Genomic DNA, 20707 nt, shown 5'->3' with positions numbered 1-20707 from the left:
AAAATCTGTAACTGTCCTAACAGTCTTTTACTTTTTAATTGCAATCATGTCTCTTAACAAAACTCATACCAGCACTCCTGATTGACTGAATTTTCAATTCATTTATCATATTTTCTCCTTCCTGGTGGAGATGCAGACAAGTAATAAATTGCCCAAAAGGCAGCTAGTAGAAAAAATAATGAGAGAAACAAGGTGAGGAATTCACTCACTGAGTATCAGTCCTGAATAACAGAGCGAGAGCTCTGCTCACACAGGCGTTCTCTGCTCAGATGACAGACTGTGGATCTAACAATGTGTTAAAATATTCTTCGAAAGATTTATTCTTTAAAATACCATTTCTGGGTTGTTTCTTTTTTGTAGTCCGAAATGACGACCCTGCCCCCCCTGCCCATGGCACGCTCAAAGCTCACAGCCTTAGCCCGACAGAAGCTGCCATGCTCCTCCAGAACAATCCCAAGGTACGTGACCCCTGCTTTTCATTTCTTTTTCTACAGATAAATTTGTTACAGTAAGAAATGTCAGCAGTGAGTCTCAGGAAACAAATGGTTTCAAGGCAAAAGTATATTATTATATTCAGAATATTCAAATTTGGAGTTTCAAAAGTTCAAAAGGCTTGCTGAACTTCGTTTAAATATTAAGAATATATTTATTTAGCATGCTAGTGCTTATTTGATCATTTTATATCTTACTCCAATTATATCATGGTTCCCATAAAGCTTTGGAGATACACTTAAAAAACAAACGTGTGGAGAGCAGGAAGCAGAAGCTGTAGGCATGAACAGCGTGTGGCTTCGAATCCACAAGGTCCCGAGTCCAGAACTGTGTTCCAGAAGAAAGAGGACATGGTCTCACTGTCAGGTAGACTGGCAGGCACGGTTCAGCTCCTGAAATGACCGCAGGGCCGCAGATGCACCATCTTAATGCTTCTGTGGGGCGGCCGAGCTCCTGGAGTTGTGGCCAAGAAACTGCAAGACAGAGAGCTTGGTGCATTTTGTCATGATTATGAATATTAACCAAGATTGCATTATTTAATAATTTCATATGTAACTGTATTGATGTTTAGTAATGCACGTAGTATTTATCAATACAAATAATTTGCAAACTTTGGTTTGATTATTTGCTTTATATAGATACTTTTCAATTCCTGCCAGGGATAATGATCAAAGTATTATGAGACTACTTTGTTCTGAAAAAAAGAAAAATCATACCTCATTTTTAGTATTTCTGGGAAATACCAAAGCCCATGGACCAAATAAATACATTTAGCTAGACTACATAAACATTTTTTTAAGTAATAGCACATCAAATTTTTCTTTTCAAAAACTTAATTTTTCAATAGATGCATAATTCCTGGATAAGTATTTTTAATTGAAGTATAACAATATATTACCACTGACATACATATTTTACATTTGAACAATGTGAAGTATTTAACAAAGTCTGCACAAGATTATTCTTTCTAGCTTTTTTTTAATGATTGAGATTACATTGTCTTTCCAGTATGAGCAATAACTCAGCCAATCTCAGACCTCTAAAATAAAATGTATTTTAAAGAAAACTTTGTCTTCATGTTGAAGAAAAACACTTCTATAATAACCATTGATGGCAAAGTTTTGTATCAACATTCTCCATTATTTCTGCATAAAAACATATACTTGTTCTGTTGCATATGCCATGGTTTTTGGATATTAATAAGCTGCTTATTTTCAAAGGTGCCAGGCAGTGTAAAGAATAAACACACTTCACGTGTAATATATTTCTCAGTAATCTTCTTAAAATCACTTTACACCTTGAACTTTTAATAATAATTTGAGTTTTATGTATGATTTAAACACATTCAAACAGCAATTCAAAGCAAATTTATATTAATGTTTAGAATAAATCAAGTTTACACATTTATTTCCAAATAGGTATTTGTTCAAGGTTATGTGCCAAGCAGGATGAGACTTCTGTAGTGTGAAACCGCATGAGTAAAATGGAAGCTTTATGAGATTTGAGAAAAAACTCCATTTACTAAAAAATGCAGATTATTTTAATGTGTTTGGTGTTTTATTTGTTTACACACTGGGTTTAGGTTTAATATTCTTCCCTGTCTTTTTCCATTCGAGAAAATTAAAATTTAGAAATTATCAATCAATACTCCCAACTCTACAGCTAGTGCAGAACGTTTATTATGTATGGTAATATGCCCTGAATATTTCTGTTCTCGTGGTGGCATTTATGTTTGGTAGCTTTCCTACTTAATAAGGCAGTGCTTTATTATTGCTTTCCATTTCATTCAGGTCTCAATTGATCAAAGAAAAAGATGACATAGATCATTACATGGAGGTGAATTTCAAAGGATTGTCAAAAGAGGAGGTTGCTGCGTAAGTATAACCTCTTAAAGGTACTTTAATATAAAGTTTGTTTCTTTTGTCTTGATTCTTTATTGAAATTTCAATTTTACTGTGCGGCACACCTTTTCATTGGAACATGGCATTTAAAAATTAAAGCTCATATTAAATAGTGATAAGTCATATCTATTGATCTTACTCATATCAAAGTCTTTAATTTTATGGCTCTCAGAATTCTCATATTTACCAAGATATTATACTATCGCATTTGTAGGGGATTTTAGTTAAGCCTGTGCCGTTCATTGCTTCTTGACCCCATTTTAAGTTGTGTTGCCTCCGTGCAGGAGAAAAAACATTTAAGAGAAAGATTTATATATCTTTTTTTTTTCTTGCTCATTTTTTAAAAATCCCTTACTAATATATCTTCCCCTAACCCTACCAGGAACCCACAAAAAAAGTATTAATGAATGATAGCCTATTGGTTAATTTTAAAATAATTCAAAATTGTCTGGATTTATTTTTCAAATCAACAATGTAAACTTTGCTATTTTACCACTAGTTAGAACCTAATTTGTGGTGCAAGAAGAACAGTATAAAAATTCATGTAGGTTAGTGAGAAATAAATAGGAAACTAAAATAATAGCTGAACAGGTATATGTGTCTTACCTATAGATTTGGTGACCTTGATATTGGATCTTCAGATGTAAGCATTGAAAAATGGAAATCTTATACATGCACACACATCCTATGGAGTTCATGAAATGATTAGATTAACATGTTTTATGAAAAAATGCTTTTAAAAGATTCTATTAGTATCATCTCCTACCATAGCAGCCCGTTGAAAAAGTATTCCTAATGGTATTTTTTGTATAAGTTTTCACAGTCTGAAATTCTAAGTCTCTTGATATATTTTATTGTATCAGATATTATTTTGTCAATTTGCATATACCACAGGAAAAGGGAAGAGTTCATTTGGTCCGTAGACACTTTATTCCATAGAGTGACACAATTTTACAGTAACTGTAATCACTGCCTTCCTTGGGGCTGTATCAGGGCCACCTGCAGTATGGGAGACCTGTGGTTAAATGTGAGTCTGATTGTTCATTTGTTAACTCTCCCTGGTAACCTGTTGGACAACATTAAAGGTCAATAATATCTGATGATACAATTCACTGCTTAAAAGAAAAATACATATAAGTGATACTTGCATTCTGATTTAAATATAAGAACATTGGAAGAGTTGTAACTGGATTAAAAATTAGGACTTGAATTTGGAATTAAACTTATTCTTCATATAATTGAACAAGCTAGAAATCCATATACTTAAAATCTGCTAAGCTTTCAGTCTGTACTAAGGAAAACTTTGATATAAGACAATGCAAAATAGGCTATACTGATGAGTATTCTCTTAATATTTTTTTCACTAAGGAGCTTATCAAATTGATTTCAAATTCATGTTATGTTACAGAAAACAAGTAGCCCTGGGTAATCTCAGTCCTTAGTACTGCGTTATTCTCAAAGCTTCCTGCACTTGAAGACTTTTTTAGACCAAAATCTTTTCTCTGAGAAAGTGGATGAAAACTGTAGTAGGAAGATAGCATGTATTTAGCTCAGTAGTATGCTTTTCATTGATACACATTCTAGACTTTACCCTAGACAAACTGATTGAATAGCATTGTAAAGAAGAAAATTGATGAATGTTTTCAGCATCTTCCAGCAATACACAACAGGTACCATGAGAAATTATACATATTCCTTTAGCCAAGGAATTGCTGAATAAAACTTTTTACTAGCCATTCAACTCTGAAAAGATACGTTGGTCAACAAGCATTTATTAAGTACTACTTTATATCTAATACTAGTTTTTTCACATTGAGAGCAGCAATAATATTTTATTGTAAAATACACGGCCCAATCTTTGTCTCTATTTGAGACAGTAAGCTCTACGAGCTGGAAACAAATTCAGAATTAGTGAATGCTGATTATACTGTGAAGTGCAGCCTGGACATCTAGAGGAAATCAGAGAGGACTAAGGCCATAGGATGGAGCTTGCCAAGGCAGACTGACTTTGAGTTTGGCTCCCTGCCTGGTAGCATTATAAAATGCTCAAACTGGTATATTGCAGATCTTCAGTGTACAAGGATGCAATGGGAAGAAATTGATGAATCAAATTTTCAATCAGGCAGAAGCAATATCTAAGACATACCCTCAAATTTCTCTTTATACTGCCTTAATCTTCTCTAAGATGGTAATAGATGTTACCATTATTACTCATAAAATTGATGTACACTAGCTTTGGTATTGCATAATGTATATGTACTCTTTGTCTCGTCCCAAAATAACCTCTCATTGTCTACTTAAAGTGTGCTAGCTCACTTTTATGTAAGCTCATGCTCTGTGATTTTCACCCTAGTGCAGTGGGTAGGGTTCCTGTTCCTGTCCAAGGATGATGTCTCTACTTGTGTGCTGGATACTTGTTCTAAGCATCCTTCTTGTTCTAAAACTTTCTCCTACAGTTAAACATGTTTTTCTTCTACCATATTTCCTCATGTGTAAGACGCTCCCATATATAAGAAGCACCTTAATTTAGGGGCCTGAAATCTGAAAAAAAAAATGTATTACTTAATGTTATTGAACTCAAGCTTTATTCATCATAAGATTCATATAATTCTTCATCACTTTCAAAACTCCCATCCATTAGTTTGTCCTCATCTGTGTCTGATGACAAATCATTGTCTTCATATAGTGCCTCATCCTCAGTTCCATCTATGGCATTGGAAATACCACTCTTCTTAAATGTAAGTAAAAAAAAAAATCTACAACCACTGTATAAGACACACTCAGTTTTTAGACCCTAAATTTTTCAAAAAAGAGTGCGTCTTATACATGGGGGAATACGATATATATCATCAATTTCTCCTTTTTCATGGGATCAATCTTATTCACATTTATATCTACGCTGTTATTTCCCTTTACTTCCTATCCACCTCCAGATTCTACCCCATTTTTCTCTACCCTTCCCAGCAGCCAGAAGCACTATCTCAGTATTGTCACATCCTGTTCTTGTCTCAAGTGACTCCTAATAGAACTCCAACCCCAGAGCTCACTAAAATCATTCTGTTTAGGGTAACCAATATCCTCCATTCTTACCACACCTGATGGTCGCGTTTTTGTCCTCATCTTGCTTGATATCTTCACAGCATTTAATGGAGTTGAACATTCTCCATTTGTGGTTTCCAGGATGCCATAGTCTATGGTTTTGCCCCACACTGACTGTGCTGCCTCAGTCCCCTTTGCTGGCTGGCTTCCTCTTTTCAAACTCTTAGTGGTGGGGTGTCCTATGGCTGGGTCTCAGGGCCTTTTATCTGGCTACACTCTCTACCCAGATCTGCTCCTATAACTTCCATTATTAGCAGTAACCTGAAAACTATCAGATTTATAAATCCAGCCCTCACAACTCCAAGGAGCTCCAAATTTTTATATTCAACTGCCTCCTTGACGTATTTATTTGGATTTTCAATAGACATTTCAAGGTTAATGTGGCCCCAAACTGGACTTTTGCTTTATTCCTACTGCCCTTCACTCCCCACCAAATAATTCTCCCACAATCTGTCCCCAATCCAGTAAGTGACATCAAGACAACTTTGAGTTTCACTTTGCCTTTATTACCCTCCCCTGTCTAATACATCAGTATGTTTTAGCAGCTGTAACTCCAAAATATGGCCTGTCTTAATCTACTTCTCTTCATTCTATAGCCACCATAATCTCTTGCCCAGGTCACTAAAATAGTCTCCTAATTTCTCTTCTTCTATCCCTTTTAACTCTGCTGAGATTCGGCCTTTTGGGTGATCTTTTGAAAAAAAAAATAGATCATGACACTCCCCTGTGTAAAACTCTCGAGCTTCCCATTGTTCTTACAATAATCTCTCCACTCTTCATCATGGCTAAAGCTGTGCACGGTTCGGACTTGGCTGGCCTCCCTGAGCTTAGCTCCCATTCCTCCCACTACTCACTACTCTCATGTGTTGCTGCTGACGCTCCTTGTCTGCCATTCCCTGACTTTGTAATCTAGTAGCCTTTTCTCCACCCATGTGTTCTCCCACTCAAATTAACTGGACCTATTTCTGATAGAACGTGGTCCCCATTTTGCATGGGGAGTTATATGTCAACTGTCTCATCCCTAGAAGAATGGATACTCTCAAGGAACAGGAGTTGGTCTGGGTGTGCATGCTGCTCCATAGCCAGGGCCTAAACAGGGCGTGGCACATGGTCAGACTTCAGGAATGTGACGTTAAATAAATGAATGAGTGAAAGAATAAATGGGAGATTAACAATAGCAGGTATCCTGCTATGAATATTCTTTGGTTATAACATTTTTATTTTTTTTTATTTATTTTTTATTTTTTTCATTTTTCTGAAGCTGGAAACAGGGAGAGACAGTCAGACAGACTCCCGCATGTGCCCGACCGGGATCCACCTGGCACGCCCACCAGGGGCGACGCTCTGCCCACCAGGAGGCGATGCTCTGCCCATCCTGGGCGTCGCCATGTTGCGACCAGAGCCACTCTAGCGCCTGAGGCAGAGGCCACAGAGCCATCCCCAGCGCCCGGGCCATCTTTGCTCCAATGGAGCCTTGGCTGCGGGAGGGGAAGAGAGAGACAGAGAGGAAAGCGCGGCGGAGGGGTGGAGAAGCAAATGGGCGCTTCTCCTGTGTGCCCTGGCCGGGAATCGAACCCAGGTCCTCCGCACGCTAGGCTGACGCTCTACCGCTGAGCCAACCGGCCAGGGCTGGTTATAACATTTTTAGTTCAGTGTTACATGTAAGCAGGTTTGACTGTCAAAATAAGAAAGTTTAACTTCTCAAAAGTCTTTCATGTATCCAAGTAGGAGTATAATAATATATAAACGAGTTACTGAGCAGGGCAAGCTAAAGTAGTTTTTCCTGGAAAGGCCATATCCACCTAATGGGGGTTTAGTTTATTTTAAAATGGATAAACTCGTTACAAAACAAAGGGTTTCTGGGTTTTTATCATCCACATTTACCCAAGCAGTTTCAGTATACTTTATTACTTTTAAGTGACCTGATTATTGCTACACCTAATAGGTACGTTTTTCAAACATATTGTGTGTATATTTGACACTGATAATTTGACTTTTCTTAGATAATGTTTTCAAATAAGTTCATTAATAGTATTTAACTGATCTTTAACCAAAGGACACATTATGTTTCTCTACTTCTTAAAAATTCTGTATTATCAGAATGCATTATTGTTTTTTATTTAAAGGACCTACAGTATTACTTATTACCATAATTGCTTTGAGTAGCTAAGTAATAAAAGTGTTATTTATAGATTCAAATAAAAATTTCTAGGGGGCAGTTTTTTCAGCTTTAGCGACGTAATGAGGATCCAAATGAACAAAATCATCAAGGGAGAAGGAATGCTAATCTGCTCAATATTGTTTTCTGCTTCAGATATCAAGTTCTGCTACATGGAAGGATAGAGTTGGTTCAAATTTTTTCAGAATAGCTTTCAGCATCATCAGTTGATGTTCGCTGAGTGTCACTTTGTCACTACAGTGGCAGATAGAACCACCAGTTCCCACATCAAAGAATTTGGGTTGTAAAGAAACAAAGAACCATTTATTTTTATATCTTTTAAACCCTTTTTCTACTGCCTCACTTGGAATTGTATTGTATGTACTCAAAGTAAATTAGCCTTTTGCCAGTCTTAAGTTTCTATCTTGAATTTGTTTCTTTTTTTTTTTTTTTAAATAAATTTATTAATTTTTTTTTAGAGAGGAGAGAGAGAGGGAGAGAAAGAAAGGGGGAGGAGCTGGAAGCATCAACTCCCATATGTGCCTTGACCAGGCAAGCCCGGGGTTTCGAACCAGCGACCTCAGCATTTCCAGTTAAATTTGTTTCAAAATTATCTTCCAAAGGTGCTTTTACAGACTATAGATGTACTTGTTATAAGCAATTTTAACACCCGGATTTGCACAATAGCCAGGCACTCAAAGTATATGTAGCAAGGTGAAGATATTTATTCAGGATAAAGTTAGGAAAAGAGAAAAGTATTATACCTGAAAAGGCTAGCATTATACCTGTAATAAAACCTTCCCAGAGATCTGTGACACCCAGAATGCCCCCATCATGGCACTGACAGCATTGCATCATCATTGCTACTTTACATCCTCTACTAGATTCTCAGCATCAAGCGGGATGGAGCCGTGGTGGCTTTGCTCACGTGTGCGTCTTTAGTACTCATACTTGGCTCACAGTGTGATAAGGTACCAAAAAATTGCAAAACTAATATTAATATTTTAGAAGGAAGGGTTAGGTTTCTTGCCCCCTCCTTTCTGTGGAGAATGGAGGGAGAAGAAAGTGGGAGCTTCCTGGCTTACAAGGATGTATTATGTTCTGAGATAAGAAACCCCTTTTTACTAGAGGCTTAAAAGGCATTTTATGATTTAGGCCAAGCATTCAGAGAGATTTTGTAAATATGATTTTTATACTTGTGTATGATTTACACCAGCTCAAGGTGGCTGATCGCATTCATGCTTAGGAAGGGCTGTGATATTGTAAATAGAGAGATTTTTGTACTAGGCTTTGAATGGAAGGAGGAAGGAGACTTGGATCCCCCTCTTCCCACACCTGTGAGGAAGGAGGTAAATAGCCAGGAATGTAGGAGAAGGAAGAAAGATTTAAGTAGCCCTTTCCTCTCCCCTTTCTTTCTCCTTTATGGGTGATTTACAAACACTTATCCTCTGACATCATGTAAGCCCCCTCCTTTCTCCCCCAACCTGTATGTGATCAAGTGTATATAACTAGCCTCAGAGCTATATTCAAGGCTACAAGATTTGGGTCAGCTATACCCCGTGTAAGCCATATGCAGCCAGCTTATTAATAAATCTCCTCTTAAAAATTCTTCTGTATCCTGCCTTGGTGTCTCTACATAACTCATGCAATTAAGGTACTTTACAACAACAGGTGTTGAGATCAATGAGTGGTGAGCATTTATCCCTTCAGAGCCTAGTACGTATGCCCTGTGAAATGCCCTTCTCCTTCCCCCACTCCTGTGTACTTGATATACTTCTATCTTACAGCCTCAGCCTGTTTCTTGCTCTGAGAGGTCTCCTTGAATTCATCCTCGGCCACATGGTAGAGTTCAGAGCTCCTGCTTGAACAATCTTAATAGCCACTGACAATCATGTTTGTGTGGGGGTTTTTTTTCCTTCTTAATTTACATTTAACAAACTACAAAATGTGACCCATTTAGTGGGTAGTGCTTATGATCCATCTGTTTGGGGATCACGATCAGAATTTAAAAATTGAAAAGGAGACTAGCAAAATAGAACAGAAAAGAGTGCTTTGCACAGGGTAAGGCTAAATGCTGGAAGGCTGCCAGTTGTAATGAAATGTAGCCTGAGTTCTAAAACCAGACCCCCTGCGCTTCCACTTCACACTTACCAGTGCTGGCTGATTGGGGCCAAGTTACTTAACCTTTCTGTGTCTCACTTTTCCTATCTGAAAAAATAGTAGGGATAATAATAATCGGGCTTGACTCATTGTTTTGAGAGTTAATTGAGTTAATATTTATCAAGAGATGAGAACGTTTTGAGGATTAGTGGTTTTGAACCTTTATTTCATATATACTGATGTGAACTATATGTGTACATTTACTGACTTGAAATGTAAAATGTTTCTCTTAACATGAATTGCCATAAGGCAAGGATTCTGCTCAAGACTTAAGAGACCCTTGTGAGCAGAGATTGTGCTTGATTCTCTTTTAAGATTCTGCTGACTTACAGAAAATAACGGAGTATTGCTTGCTACCTTTCTTTTGAGGAAGGATTGAAGAGACTTAAAGTTGAGGTTTGATATTCCACAGCTGTCAGATTATGAACAGAAAATGAAAGGCAAATAGAGGAGGGGTATATAAATACACTTCCCACTAAAGTTAATATAGTTCTGCTGAAGAAACATGATGTTTCACTCTGAAATTCTGGGCAGATGGGGCAAAAAGGGAGATGTAATGGACTAGACATTTCTCATTGCTTGATGAAATGAAACCTCAGTTCCTCAAGAGAAACAAGCTTTTTCCTGTCAATAAATTCCAAAAGAAAATTATCACATGACATTATAGAAGAAAAATGGAGCAAAATAATCCAGCTTTGCATACCTAATGAACAATAAAATAGATATTTATCTTTATACATATTACGTCTCTTAGCAAAATTTTATTTCAGGCAAGATAGGAACTGGTAATATATGCATATTAATGAATACTGTGAGCTGGTCTGTTTTAAGAGATCCTTATAATGATCCTGTGAAGAGTTATTACTCCCTGAGACCAAGACATGGAGAGATTAAGTAATTTGACCAGGGCAACCTAATGTTATAAATAAGCAGAAGCAATGAGATAGGAAAAAAATTATTCATAGAGAGGAAGGAATGCATAACCAGACAGAAAGTGGATCAGATATGCATCAGAGATCAGATTTCCAGACTCCTCTGTAATTCCCATTACTACAGTGGGAACCCTCTGGGTTCGCCTCATGAAGACCCAGCATTCTATAATCCTGATTCAGACTTCCATAAAATCCCTGATGAACAATCTCTTATCCTATAATCAGAGAACTCAAAAATATATTACTGAACAGGGAGTTGTCTGAAAGTTTAGTTGAAGGGTTTTTTCACTTTAAGATAAAGATAAAAATGAATGACCAAACATTTTCTTCCTATATTGAAATGACTACATAGAAGTACAAAAGATAATAAAGTTTTAACATTATGAGAAAGAAGAGAAGAAAAATTCCAAGATTTTCAGACATATGTTTTCAGAAAGTAGTTGGAATATTAAAAGCAGTTGGAAAAAGTGACATTTCATGATGATAAAAAGAATTGGTTCCTCAGAGAGACATACTCCTAAAGGTTTGTGTTCCTAATGACAGAACTTCAAAATACATAAAACAAAAACTGATATAAAAGTAGAAACAAGGAAGTCCATAATTATATAATTGGAGATTCTAATACCGCTCTCAATAAATTACAGAAAAATCAATAAAACTATTGAAGACTTGATCAATATCATTGATCAACTCAAATAATTGGCACTTGCAGAACATTCCACCAACATTCCACAACATCCGAACGTACATTATTTTTAAGTGTATGTGGAACATTTGTCAAAGGAGATGATAGACTGAGCCATAAAATGAACTTCAATATACATAAAAGGATTTAGACTCTACAAATTATTTTCTTGTACAACAATGAAATTAAATTGCAAATAATAGCAGGAGGATCTCTGAAAAACTCTCACTGATTTGGAAACTAGACAACATACTTCTAAATAAACCATGAATGAAAGAAAAAAATCACAAGGCAAATTAGAAAACATTATAAACTGAATGAAAGAATAAATATGGTGTATCAAAATTTATGGGATACAGCTAAAGTAGTGCTGAAGGGAAGTTTATATCATTAAAAGGTTTATATTAGAAAAATAGAAATGTCTAAAATCAGTGCACTATGCTTTCATAAAAAAAACTAGAAAATGAAAACTATTTAAACTGCAGGATAGCAGAGAGAGAGGAATCGTGACGTGAGAGCTGAGAACAGAAAAACAATGGAGAAAATCAATGAAACAAAACTGGTCCTCTAAAAGATCAATGAAGTTGATCAATGTTGAGCCAGACTGATCAAAAGGAGAAAGAGAGAGAACAATATACCAATTTCAGAAATGAGAAGACACATCAGTATAGATTATACAAATATAATAATGCTAATTAGGGGGGAAGCATAATGCTGATAACTTATGTGAAATGGCTAAATTTATTGAAAGACACTGCCAAGTTCACTTAAGTAAAAATAGATAAACAGTAGGTTACATTTGTTGAAAACATTGAAGTAGTAGTTTGAAAACTTCACACAAAGAAAATTCCAGGCCCTTATGGCTAAATTGGTGAATTCCGCCTAACAAATGAAGAAATAATTTCAATTTGGTTCAGACTTATTCTATGAGACTATAATTACCTGGTAGCAGTTACATAAAAGGAAAACCATGGAATAATATCTCTCATGAACAGTGATGCAAAAAATCTTAGAGAATAAATAAATAAAACTAAATAAAAAATAGAGAGAGCAAGTAGGAAAACCTCTGTTTAGAGAAGCCTCAATCTTTTGTAAACACAAAATATTACATAATGTGTAGGTCTGCAAAAATAGTACACAAAATGTCTTTTTCTAAACACACAAAAAGAACATTATGTACACTATCTCTTCCTTGCTCTTAGAATGAATATATTCTGAAGATCACTTTAAAGAAAAATGTTAAAGAATAGTAACAATTGGCCCGAGCTCCTGTCAGCGAAGCTGGTGTAACCATGCAACATTCTTTCCTTTCGGCAGCAAGGGACCCACACTCCTCAGAATGGAGCCGACAAACAGAGGAAATCCAGGAACACGACCTATGATAAGAAATCTAGAACTTTATTATGATGAAAAAAAACCCCAAATATTCTCCCCTGATATTTAAGAATATATCACAATACAAAAGAAAAATAATAGGAACAAAGAGAACCCTCAACCTAGCTAAAATATAGTTTCTATAGGGAAAGAACTTTTAAGATTTCCACTTAGTTTTTTACAGATGTTATAGAAAATCTTCCAAGATGTACCTGATGCTATGAATAATTTAAAGAAATGGAATTAATTTTAAAAATTCTGCAATATTTGTCTTATTTTTGAATAATTCCATTTCTTTAAATTCAGAAGAAGGGATGGAAGAGAAAAACAAGGATATCTCTCAATACATGGAATAAAAACAAGAAGGAAGAAAAAATATTCGAAAAGGTCTGAGCTACAGAACATCAGTCCAGGGGTCAGTGTTTACCCAAGAAAAAAAATGAAGAGAAAATAGAGAGAATGAATGATAATAGCTAGATCGCTATAGTGATAGCCATAGTGATAGCCATGAACATAGATATAAACATAGATATCTTAGAAAGAAACCACAGATATTTGGGCTGGGAAAAGACTACCAAAATAACCAGAAAGGAAAGGCACCCCCCCCCCCCAAATACCCTGAAAATCCACTTAGGGACAAGGTTATCATCAAGAAATAAAGATCAGCCTGACCAGGCGGTGGTGCAGTGGATAGAGTATCGGACTGGGAAGTGGAAGGACCCAGGTTCGAGACCCTGAGGTCGCCAGCTTGAGCGCAGGCTCATCTGGTTTGAGCAAAACTCACCAGCTTGGACCCAAGATCGCTGGCTTGAGCAAGGGGTTACTCGGTCTGCTGTAGGCCTGCAGTCAAGGCACATATGAGAAAGCAATCAATGAACAACTACAGTGTCGCAATGAAAAACTGATGATTGATGCTTCTCATCTCTCTCCCTTCCTGTCTGTCTGTCCCTATCTGTCCCTCTCTCTGACTCTGTCTCTCTGCCACAAAAAAAAAAAAATTTAAAAAAAAAATTAAGAAATAAAGATCAGATTACCATCAATGGTAGCAGTAACAGTACTGGGTTGTAGAAGAAAAAAGATGAATGTATTCAAAATATACAAAAACTATTATTTTAACTTAGAATTCTACTCCCAGATAAACTATTAATCAAAACTGAGAGCAGAATTAAAAATACTTTCTGATAATATGAGGACTGAGGAACATCTCTTCCTACACAGTATTTCTGGACTTTTCATCCCTTCCCCAAATTGTTAGACTCTAGAAGGAAGAAAACAGAATTCAAGAAAGAGGAGGCTATGGGATCTAAGAAAGTACCTTACTCAGAAGTCCAAAATAAATGTCTACAGAGTTGCTTGAACAAATAATGTGATTAAGCACCTGAAATATCTTAGTGAAAAATCTTAGTAATATATACATATCACATACACTGTGTAAAGGTTAAGGAGATGATCAGAAAATTGAAATTCAAGTGTTTAAATGTTCTATTAAATGTAGATAGGTAATGTAACAAATTATCAATCTATATATGTTATATAAAATAGTAATATAAACACTATTAAAAACTAAAACCACCTATATTTGCAAATAGGTCAATTGTCCCAAGACTTTCTCCTTGGGATGCTACTTTTATTAAATGCCAATTTTTTGTGTGTGTGTGTATGTTTTATTGATTATTTGCCTTTTCTTCTATCAATGCCACAATTCATTTTATTACTACAGTTAAAATATATTTATCTATATGGCAGACAGTTTTTTTGTTCCAAACAATTGGATTTTTCTTGTTCATTAATTGTTTCATATGAATTTTAGAATTATCTTGTGAAGAGGTAAAAAAATAATAAGTTTTTAATGAGATTGCCTTGTATTTATGTTATTTTAGGAGAATTGGAATCAAAATATTGAGTCCTGCATTAACAAGAACCTCCAGTTAACAGTTAATGGTGTTAAGTAATAGCAGTGGGAGTAGGGATCCCTTCATATCCTTGGCTTTAATGTAATAATTCTGATATATCACAAAAGAAAAATAAAGCTTGTGCTATAGGTTTTTAATAAATAACACATTTACAAGATAATTCATTTTTTAGTTTCTACTTATCCTAATTATGAATTAATTTGAAACTTTACTCAATAATTCTAAGCATCTACTGAGAATATCATAAAGTTACTAAATTTTCTAATTTTGAACCATTTTAGAATTTTGGGATAAACCTTATTTCTTCAGTATGATTTTAGTTTGCTATGAATTCTTTTAATGGTTGGTGGGTATGGGGGGATTTTTGCATCTAAACTATAATAGCGTTGATCCATAATTTTCTGTTCTTTTGCTGTAGTACTTCTGGGATTTTGTAAGATGAACTAAAGAATTTTTCATTTTTTTATATGTTGCAGAACATTTTGAATAAGATAAGGATTTCTTACTTATTGAAAGTTTGGTTAATACTCCATTGTAAAACCAAAGTTTTGCTCCTTTGGTGAGAGAAGGATGAGAGGAAAGAGAGATTTTATATTATAATTGGTCTTCTAAATCTTTTCTAGCCTATCTTGATGATTAATTTGATTTTTTTTAGTTAGTACTAATTTAATTTAGACTTTTATATTTGTTATGATGGAGGTTAGCATGATATTTTCTAATGTTTAAATCTCTTCTATATCTATAGAAATATTCTGTGTCTTGGAGTTAGCATGAAGATGGTGGTGGCTAATAACATAGACTCTAGAATTAGACTGCTGACATTGAAATTTCAGCTCCACAGTTCACAAGGGGTATGATCTTTGATTTGTTAAACTTTTTGTGCCATTTTCCTCATATGTAAAATAAAAATAATTCCTATCATAAAAAATGTTGTAAAGTTTAAATAAAATAATACATGTGAAATATTGAGAACACATTGTAAACATACAATAAAAATTAGCCATTACTATTATTGTACTTAGAAGCTATATTTGCTTTTTCATACCTGGTACTATATATTTTGGTAGCTTGCCTGTTCTTTTCTTGATTATACAAAGGTTTGTCTTTTCACATAACCAGTTCTTCAGTTTTATGGGTCAACTTTTCAGTTCTTGTTTATTCATTATTCATTTACCTTTATATATTCTTCCCTGTGCTTTCTTTGACTTCATATCTTTGTTTATTTCCTTAGGATTTTTTTTCCAGCTTCCTGAATTGAAAGCTAGCTTCTTTCACTTGTCCCAGTTCTTGTTTTCTAACAAACACATTTAAATTATAAATTTTATTTTGAGTACCATGATGACTTCTTCCCCCAGAATTGATATTTAGTTTTTATATTTTCTGCTCTAAATACATGAACATTACTATGGTGGTTTTCTCTTTAGTCAAAGATTAAACTAGCAATACATTTGTAAATTTTCAGGTAAATACTTTTTTGTGGCCTTTTTAAAAAAAAAAAAAAAAAGAGGTGAATTTTTTTTGTGCTCAGTAAATGTGCCAAATATGATATCAGTTAATGAAATTTCTAGTGTGTCCAGTACATGGTCAGTCTTTACAAATATTTCTTGTATTTTTGTAAAATAAATATATATTCTCTATTAACTTGGTAGACAGTTCTATATTTATCAGGATCTAGTAATTAGATTGACCCTGTTATTTCAGTCAAGCTTGACAATTGTTACTCAAAACTTTTAACCTCTACTTTATTTGTAGTCTTCTGGAAGGGAAAAGCATTACAATAAATTTCTCTTTATCCTGAAATGTTTATCTTGAAGCTATGTGATTAAGTGTATTGTTTTCTAACTGCTATATTTCTCAGAAAATTAATATATTTATGAATCACTGATATTCATATGTCCCTTTAATTTTTTTATGAATTCTATTTTGTTTTGTATTAATCATGTTTACAAGCTTCCTTTTTGTTGACATTTGCACTATTATATGAAAATACGAAAGAAACAAATGACATGTTCTTTGTCTCAAGATAGTTATAATCCTACATATACCTATTTTTCACTATTTCCTAAAATTTAGAATGTGAGGCTCTTTTATCTTCTCACAAATATTTCCTGTACTTCTTACAATATTCTTACTGATGCACATATTTGATCTGATGTACTGTATGCTCTTAGTTACAAGTAGGCATTTTCTAAATGTTTGAGATAGCTGCAATAAATTTAATACAACATTCAGGAAAATAAGATATTTATATACAAAGACTGTTTAACCAAAGCATCAGAATTATTGAGTTGTTTTTGTGTTTATTAGTTTAATTTTTACTAAGTGTAAAATAAAATATAAACTTAAAAATCCAAAGATAAGAGTCACTTATTGCCCTAAAATAGTCAGAACTTGACATTTCTCTTCAGTTAAATTTACTACAGATTTCTTTTCCAAGAAATATAAAATGATAGAGCTGGAATGAGCCTAAAATTATTTGATTTAGTTTTTATTTTATTTTATCCATGAAAGTTTAACAGAGTACCAATGAATAGTTTGTAAAGATAAGTTTATAAAGGTGTATATTTTTTCTCATGACAATATCATCACCATAGCAAAAGAAACATCATAATAAGAGAACTATAACTGCAGGTTTTGTTATTTACTCATATATCATGATCCATTACGTTCCTGAAAAGAGCATAAATAATGTTTTGTTTTTATTTTTAATTTACATAATTTTCTCTTTGTAATTTAAGCCAGTTTTATTTTTATTAGATACTTGTCACATGTATGGCCTCATGCATGCTATTTTTCTTGCCATCATTTGAATAAGGAAAATATTACAAGGAAATATGTTTGGAAGGAGCAGAATTAGAATGTATGTGATAAAGCTATAGATGTAAAGAATTGATCAGTTTACTTTCTCCAAAGAAAGCTCTTCATGTGGTTGTTTAATAGGAAAGGTTTTTCTTGAAAAGGTTAAAAAAGTTCTCATCAACTTTTGTACATTATGTAGAACTTCATTTTCTAAACTCTGCAAAAGAAAGTTTCATATTTAATGGGAAATCATGAATTATTCCATTTATTATCTACTTCCTCCTTTCAAAGACATGATCTGGATAAAAGGCGGGGTGAATAATTTCAAAAAAATACAATACATTTTTAATGGGAAGGTGCAAACTACAGATTCTCATGTCTATTAGCAAGTGTAGAGGAAACAGAATTTTACTTGCAAAACTCATCAAACTCTTGCAAAGATAAAATGTATGACATACTTTAGTAAAAAAAGAGCACAGTGAGCTGAAGTTTTCTTTTTAATGCAACTTGTTGTTTTTACTAAGTTTTGTCTTTATATTATCCAGCTTTACATTTTTATTAAAAGTTTGATGCTTCAGTCAATTTATATAGAAAATTGATAGTTCTTTTATTTATAAAGATGTAAAGATGAAGAACTAAATGAAAAAAAAAATACTATTTCAGACAAATTGTCCTAAAAGATTTTTTTTAAATTTGGAGATCAATCACTGAATTATATTTAAAAATAAATAAGTAAATAAAATAAAACAGTGACATATTGTATGGAGTTTTGCCCTGGACAGATAGCTTGGTTGGTTAAAGTATTGTCCTGAAGTGCAGAGGTTGCTGGTTCAATCCCTGGTCAGGGCAAATACAGGAACAGAAGTTCCTGTCACTCTCCTGCTCTCTCCCTTTCTCTCTCTAAAGTAAATAAAATAAGCATTTTGTAAAAAAAAAATTATAAATACTAATTTAGACAAAAATATAGAGGTGATGAACTAACACGGTCATGTTTAAACATATTTGTAGTCCATTGTTTGCAGCCATGTAGTATAAAGCTTAGTTTTTGTTTTTTTTCTTTTTCTTATGTTTATTCTTATTACATTAGGTTGCAGACCATAACAAAATTGTTACTTATTCAGATTTTTACAATAATTATGACTCAATATAAAAATTAAGATTATTTCCAAGCTTTATTTTTCACCTTGTCTTTAATTGGCTAGGTGACAATATAAATTGGTTATATAATTATATTTTCTTATAGTGAAGAATTATAGTGTAAATTGGGGAAAAAAAACAAACAAAAAAACAGGAACTAATATAATTGCCTCATTTAGCCAAAGGTGTTTGGACTCAAGTGTGGTATTTCTGGCTTGAAAATATATCCACTAAAAATTATTTTTAAACAATGACATTCATAATCTTTGGCTTAAAACATCTTTGGTAAAAAAAAAAAGAAAGAAAGAAAAAATATATATATTTGAATTTTTCAGCATATTTATAAGTAATAAGACTGTTTTTAAAGATTTTATGTATAATTAGCTCCATAAGGAGCATTATTCCAGTACTTTTTTACAAACTTCTAAAGAAAAACTTTTAAATGTGATTAAGTTTGAGATATTTTAGTAAAGAAAATCAGTTCCAGAAATGAGTGGAACAGCTACCTGGGTAAATATTTTGATAATGATTTCTATTGACTGATCAATAGTTGACTCATTTCTGATTGATTGCAATTGCTGTTGTTCAGATATTTGATTGAATAGTAATCACTTGAGTAGATCATTTTTAATAGGATATCTACCTCAAAAATGCCTTTCTGTTAAGAGAATTATTTAAAGCTATTGTAAGTATTGCAATGCGTTTACTAAATAACACGGCTTTCTTCTAATATTGGGTAACAATCACCAGCAAGAGTCTACTTGATTGATAAATAACATTTATTGATCTCCCAAAAGTCACTGCTTTTTCGCTAAATATCAGTTTAACATAATTGAATCTTAGAAATAATCTTTGTTCCATTTCACCTGACTATTCCATATATCCTAAAGTGAATTTACCCATGTTGAAGTGAATTCTTATTGTGCTATTTAGAGAATTCTTTGCTGATCAAATTTTTTAACATTTTATTTTTTGTTGACAGAATTATATTACTGACAGTTCCATTTACAAAGTATTATGGGTTAAACTTTCTTAGGTATTATTATTATTATCAAATTTTTAAAAAATTAAAGGTTGACTTAGATTAAATAGTTTTTTCCAAATAGCATTTAAAAATTGGTGTATTTACTTTTAAAATGTTAAAAGCCTGATTATACTTTCTAACTTTAATTATCAATAGGTGAAAATTTGTATTTTCCAAAATATATAAAGTAAAACTTGAATATGTAACAACTTCCTCTAAAGATTCAAATAAGTAAACTTCTAATTGTTTAGAAAAATCACAAAGCATTCTATTCCATAAACTCGTGGAAGGTGGACTTTACTTATTTATTTTTTAATAACAAATATATTCAGCTACCTAAAATCTAAACTAAAAAAAATATCCTACTGTATTAATACTCATGTTCTGATTTACTGATAATATTTTTATGTTGATTAGTTTTTTCACTTTACCATTTGTTTCGATGGTGAGCTTTGTAAAATTTCCTGAAACAGTATAAACTAATACATTAGTGGTGGTTTTTCTTTTTTTGGAATGAAGTTAAAGATATTTAAATCTTCATTAGGAGAATAATAGATTAAATTATAGCAATATATGAAGTATATTGTGGCTATAATATAAGTATAGCACAATAGATACACCTTTAAATTATTTTTTATTTTCTCTTAAAGAAAATATGATTAAAATTTCACAAAAGAAAATAAAAATTGCTATAAAGGCTGTGATAGTAAAACTTCTATTACATGGTTACTTATAACTCCAATAATATTATTATGAGTTATTTTATTTATTGAAATATATATTAAAACCATACTGCAGTGATTATATTATGTTCATTATATGTTCATTTTTAAGGATGGTCTGCTAAAATGTTTAGGAGAAATTAGTAAGTTTATTTTGATGACTAATTATAATTGTAATGACTTATTATAGTAAAGAATAGATTCCTTGGTTCCAAGTATAACAAATTCTACTTTTTGCGATATTAACCTCTAACTAGTTAAATTAAGTTATAAAGGAAATAAGCAGTGACTGTCAGGTTGTTTATGATTTG

The 20707-nt window shown here is 33.2% G+C and overlaps 1 protein-coding gene across 1 annotated transcript in view; it reads left to right on the top strand.

Annotated features, from left to right (window-relative positions):
* TTC29 (tetratricopeptide repeat domain 29) overlaps positions 1–20707 on the top strand; it is a 118934-nt gene that overhangs the window by 6043 nt on the left and 92184 nt on the right. The window contains exons 2-3 of the mRNA XM_066360919.1: positions 361–458; positions 2283–2366. Coding sequence (XP_066217016.1) covers positions 367–458; positions 2283–2366 — 176 coding nt within the window. The 5' untranslated portion in view covers positions 361–366. The remainder of the gene's footprint in view (positions 1–360; positions 459–2282; positions 2367–20707) is intronic.

Source organism: Saccopteryx leptura, chromosome 1 (genome assembly GCF_036850995.1).
Source record: "Saccopteryx leptura isolate mSacLep1 chromosome 1, mSacLep1_pri_phased_curated, whole genome shotgun sequence".
Taxonomy (NCBI): Eukaryota; Metazoa; Chordata; class Mammalia; order Chiroptera; family Emballonuridae; genus Saccopteryx; species Saccopteryx leptura.
This window is presented reverse-complemented; position numbering and strand designations above follow the sequence as displayed.